General features: G+C 36.4%; 1 protein-coding gene across 1 annotated transcript in view; it reads right to left on the reverse strand.

Annotated features, from left to right (window-relative positions):
• Window positions 1-6,117, reverse strand: part of LOC100475443 (protein fantom) — a 37,303-nt gene that overhangs the window by 8,242 nt on the left and 22,944 nt on the right. Inside the window, exons 10-11 of the mRNA XM_034650281.1 lie at window positions 3,993-4,144; window positions 1,058-1,436 (exon numbers count right to left, since the gene is read on the reverse strand). Coding sequence (XP_034506172.1) covers window positions 1,058-1,436; window positions 3,993-4,144 — 531 coding nt within the window. The remainder of the gene's footprint in view (window positions 1-1,057; window positions 1,437-3,992; window positions 4,145-6,117) is intronic.

The following is a 6,117-nucleotide window of genomic DNA, read 5'->3' on the forward strand; positions in this document are numbered from 1 at the left end:
ACACACACACACACACACACTAAAAAGAAAATCCTGAAGATAGTATCAAGTACAAGGGAATCATAATAATATCAACATCTGATTTCTCATTAGAAACAATGCATGCCAGAAATTAGTCATCTGACATACCCAAAGTGCAAAAGAAAAAAATAACTGATGACTAAGAATATTATACCCAGCAAGACTATCCTTCAAAAAATAAAAGCAAAATAAAGATGTTCCTAGATAACAAACTGAGAGAATTCATTACCAGGGCACCTGAGTTACAAGACATATTAAAGGAAGTTCTTTAGGTTGTAAGAAAGTGATACCAGATGGTAACTCGAATCAACACAAAGGAGTGGAGACCAATAAAAGTAATCACATAGGTAATTATGAAAAACAGTATAAATATGTTTTTTGTTATTTCTTCTCTTAACTGATTTAAAAGACAACTGCATAAAACAATAATAGTAAAATTATATTGTTGAACTAATATAAAAATAAAAAGTATATGATAATAATAGCACAAAGGAGAGAGAGGCAACGAAGTTATATTGGGGTATGGAAATAACACCAGACAGTAACTCAAATCCATAGGAAGAAATAAAGAATGCCAGAAATGAAAAAGAAAAAAAAGGAAAAAAAATACCAGAAATGGTAAACACGTAAGTTAATGTGAAAGTCTCCTATAATTATATTCTCCCTTCTCTTGACTTCTTTAAAAGACAAAAAGTAATAAAATGCAATAATTACAACATTGTACTGTTGGGTTTATAACATATATAGGCATTGTTTATATAAATATATGACAATAATAGCACAAAGGAGAGGGGAGGAAATGGAATTATATTGGGGCAGACTTTTGGTATTTTGATGGTGTTGTCAGCATTAATTTTAGCCTGGTAAGATACATATTGTACTCTATAGAACAACTACTAAGAAAATAACTAGGAAAAAAACTGTAAGCCCAACATTTAAGATTATCTGAGAACATTAGGAAGGTTAGTCATATCCATAACCGAAGTGGAGTTTAGGTTTGTTTTTACAATTTCATATATTCAAGAAATATGCTTACCTGAGATACACCTATCATGTGCCAATGAAATCAGAGGCACATTGACTTTTCCTATATATATATTCTCTTGGGTATCACTATCATCAAACACATAAAAACTCAGAGACTCTGACTTAAGGTATCGATCCAAATCCATATTCATTGGCACTGGGAAACACATATGATCATCAAACTGTGGATCATTGCTACTGGGAATGATGGCTGTATCATGGTCTGCAAAATCAAAAAACTTGTACACAACATATGGGTGTGGCTGAAGGTGGCTTGCTCGGGACTTCAAGTGGCTGCAACATCTTACTGTAATATGAAGTTCATTTAAGTTGCCATCTGTGGAATCAGTAGAACTGAGTTGAGCAGTTTTGGATGCTTGCTGACTTGACTGGAAAAAAATACATATATTTATTATAGCAATAATACAATGAAAAGATAAATAGCAGCTGTCAAATCCCAAACAAAATTATTTTGTAAATTGACAAAAGCTATATATTTATATTTCATAGTGAATTTCTCAGTAAAAGACCTGATTCTTAGTCAAAACTAATATTCCTTAGAACATGTGTGAACAGGTGATCTTAAGCTATTAGCAATAAATATAGATGACAGAGCATACATGTAAAGACTGTTGTTAAAACAAAATAAAACCAAGAATTGATATTCTTTAATTCGATTTAATAACTAACGAGTAAAGTGAACAGAGGGGCCCAAAGACAAATGTCCTCTAGTTCACAATTGTATTAAGAGCTAATTTTTCAACCACTCCAGCTATTGTGATCACATCTCACTCTTACATAAGAATCCAGTGAATCTGATGGAGCCCACCCAGAGAGATTATTTCATTATATCTGGGTTGGCCCTCATCCTTAACCAATGGTGTTTGGGGAAACAGATACATGAGCCTAAGATTAGCCAGTATACTGAAGTTCAACGGCTATAAGAAAAGGAGAACAGGGTCAGAGATAAACATTGGAGGGCATAAAAAGTTAGGATTAGAAGGACATTTCATAAGAAAGATGAGTGACAGGAATCATAAAGCAGAGCTAGAAGATACTCTAATGCCCCTTATGAAACTATTATTCACATAATCAGCACATAAGTATTTTAACCAACAACTGTACTAATTAACTTGTTAAGCCCACTGTAGCTGATGACCTGGAACAAAGAAATGTTAGTGTTCCAGGGTCTTGTTTAGTTTAGTGTTGGAGAATTCTCTACTTTCCATAAAGGGGCTCCTCTTTCACTGCATTTCTGAATCTGGATTGAGCATCTGGAACCCAAGACTCCAGATGTTTACTGGAGAAGGCAAAATAGAACCAAACTGATAATGTCCTCGGTAGAGACATCTGGTGGTGTGGAGAGGAGAAACCTGAGAAGGGAATCCCAATACTGCTGTCCCAGGGCTGGTTTGTATTCAGCAACAGAATGCTAAGTGGAATGATTTAAAAAGTACCCCTCTGCTTCTCACTCCGAATTTACCCACAAAAGCTGGAATTCCAACAAATTACTCACCCGAGCCAGAAAATGGGAGTCTAAAAACAATTAAACTACAAAAGTAAATAAATAACCTGATATATTTTTAATTCTTTTCCATTACAGCATTTCCCAATGTATGTTCTGAAGAATACTAGCCCAGAAAGATGATTTCTAGGAAATAGGTGTCATTCTTTCTTAAGTTCGGGAATCAATGTTATATTAGTCATGGTTCTTTAATTGAAAATTATGGAAACTAGTTCCACCTAGCAAATAAAAAGAGAGTTTAATGTAAGTCCATATGGTTTTTTCATGAAACTGTATAGCAGAAATGTGGGTGGGCTTAGGAAGATAAGAGGACTGGAAAACCACCAGATTTTACACTTGATCTAGTGTCCATTTTTCTCTGTATGCTTGCTCATTATTCTTTCTCTCCAGACCCATTTTCTTTCCTTTGCTGGTTAACATGGTAGAAGATGGCTGCCCCACAGCTCCCAATTTTACATGTTCCAAGCATGGAGAATCTTGCTTTCTCTTGAAAGCAGAATCTGATTGGCTTAACTGGGGTCAGGTGGATACCCTGAATCATTAGTCATAATAGAGTAGAGAGTGGGAAAGAACAGGACCACCGACATAAATCTGGCATGTGGGGGCCCAGCCCCATAGATTGGGAGTGACAGTGGTCCAAATGAAAAAAGATAATTATGACTTGAGCAGACATTCCAAAATGTTTCAACTGTATTTTATCCCTTTGTTATTCAACTCAAGTGCATACTTTAAGCTTTCCTCTTGGGATTCTTGTTATACGTGAGAGGTCAAGGACCCTATTTCACTTTGCTCACTTTAGTGTTTTCTGCATTCATTGAATCATGGAATTCTTTTGGAAGTATGCCCATTAAGACTCCATGAAACACAGTTTGGCAAATACTGCTCTGAAGAACTGCTTTTAAACTTCCAATTCAGGGTACTGCAATTTTATTTTTCAAAAGTACCCTGGGTAGCACAAGGGAGTTCCTTTGTGGTGATGGAACAATTCTGTATCTTGCTTGTGGTGGCAGTTACATGAATATATACACATGATTAAAACTGCACAGAAATAATACTACACACACACACACACACACACACACACACACACACACACACGAGCGCATGTAAAAACTGATAAAATCCGAATAAGGTCTGTATTCTAGTTAATGGTATTGTACCAATGTCAATTTCCTGGTTTTGATAAGGTACTATAGTTATGTAAGATGTTACAATTGAGAGAAGCTGGGTGAAGGGTTCATAGAACTTCTCTGTACTGTTTTTGTACTTCCTGTAAGTCTATAATTATTTCAAAATAAAAAGTTAAAAAGAGTCACTTGATGGCTGTGAAAGAAAATGATTTTGGTTTAAAGCATGGCATAAAAAGACATATTATAAAATTTCTGTATCATAAAAACGTCTTAAAGTCCAACCAGCTCACCCACTGCATTTGCTCTGGCCCCTTATAATTTGATGTTATATATCCCAAAGCCTTTGCTCGTTCTCGATAAAGCCGAATTGCTTGATCCATGGGAATCCGTAATCTGAACCAGTATTCCACTGTGCCAAAATTTGGGATGCCTCCTTTAGTTCCTACAAACCAATGCATAACTCACTCTTAAAATTTTATACTGAGTATAATAATATATGACTTGCACAAACGATGTGTGATTGGCAAAGAACAGAGCTGAAGAAAATAAAGTTACTTCTGCAAGTATGAGTTTCATTGTCTGTTAAGTATTATTAAAGAGCTATGTCAAATTATGTTTGAAATATTACAATTTATACTATTTCAATCCTTCTAAAATATAAAGAAAAAACCTAAACACTGTACTAAATACTCCACAGATTCTTTTTGATGCTACAGTAGCTTGTTTTTAACAAGTTGTACTCAACGGAGACTGACAGATACAATACGAAAGCTCAAAATTATAGATGTGAAATTCCACATTATGATTCAACTTTCGAGAAGTCTTTGGCACCTTCCCACTTCTCTACTGGGCCACAAGTACAGGGACAAATGCCATAGCTATGCCAAATATAAGCTGGATATAATACATGCTTACATGATGTTTGCCCTGTACACCCTCACTCCTCTTTCTAATTCGGGCAGCTCTTCATTTCTTTTCCTCTATGAAGAATTCCCCTACAGCTCCTGGGGGACTTAAAGGCTCTCTGTTTCCTTCAAAGAGGGGAAGGATATGTCCTCTCATTCGTCCTCTGATTCCTTTCACATAACTGTCTGTTCAGCAGTGTATTTCTCCACTCACATTACAAGTTTCCTGAGGGCAAGGACTGTGGTTTCCATTGATGTATTTCTACCAGAGGGACTAGTATGCAATGGGTACTCAATATTTGTTGAACAGAAGATATTCTATACGTAAGACTTCCTGAGCCTACCATATTATTAAAACTATTTTCCCATTCTCTTCTACTTCCTCAGTTTCTTCCTCACTAATGGACCATTGCCATCAACACACAAACATGATTCAAATCTGCTATCGTTAAAAAAAAGTCCTAAAATTAGAATATTAATGGATACACATATTTGCCTGTATATGCTTAAAATTTCGTTGGAAGAATCTGCAGCCTTCGGTGAGGGGTTCCAGGGCAGCTAAGGGACAGGAGTGGGAGAGTTTATAGTATAAACTTCTACACCTTTTGACTTGTGAATTATGTAAATGTGCTACCCCTGTGATCAATCAATCAATAAAATAAAATCCCTCCCCAGAAGCTAAGTCACCCTCTTTTCCTTTTGAAACAGTTTCTTTACTTGGCCTCTAGGATATTGTCCGCTCTTGGTTTGCCTTCTAAATCATCGGCTACTTTCTGGTTTCTTTTGCTGGTGTCTCTTTTTCCTGAACTCTAAATTGTTTGGTTTTCCAAGGCACAGTCCGTGGCTACTTTCTCTGCTTCGTGTATATTAACTCTCTATGTGATATTACCTAGGCCAAAGGCTTAAAATACATTCCATATGGTAATGACTCCCCCTTTTATATGTTTATCCCTGACCTTCAGGCTAGGGCTCCTGTATCCAACTGCCCATGGGCCATCTCCACTTGGCTGTCCAACAGGCAGCCAGTCTTAACTTGTTCACACAAAATTCTTGATTTTCTTCCTCAGATTTGCTCCTTTCCCAGGCCTATCTCAATAAATGGGCTCACAATTCTCCTTGTGCATGCCAGAAATTCTTGTCTCCTTTATTTCCTTCATTACTCTCCATTGGACTGATAAGCAAGTCTTAAAGTCTTAAAGTTAATCAAACATAAACTGAAAATAACCACTTCTTGTCACTCTTCTCATTACCATCTTAATCCAAGCCACCATTATCTTTCCACAGATTAATGCAATAGCCTGATAATGGTCCTAATTTTCCCTCTTGGCCCTCACAGACTATTCTTCCCTCAGCACCCAGGGTGGTTTTCTAAAACCTATGTGGGGCCATGTCACTTCCTTCCTTAAAACTCTCCAATGTCTTTCATCAAAAAAATCCACTTGCCTCACCATGACCTACAAGTTTCTAGAGCATGATCTGGTCCTGCCACTGTTTTTTTTTTTTTTTTTTG

This window comes from Ailuropoda melanoleuca, unplaced genomic scaffold (genome assembly GCF_002007445.2).
Source record: "Ailuropoda melanoleuca isolate Jingjing unplaced genomic scaffold, ASM200744v2 unplaced-scaffold1522, whole genome shotgun sequence".
In the NCBI taxonomy this organism is placed as follows: domain Eukaryota; kingdom Metazoa; phylum Chordata; class Mammalia; order Carnivora; family Ursidae; genus Ailuropoda; species Ailuropoda melanoleuca.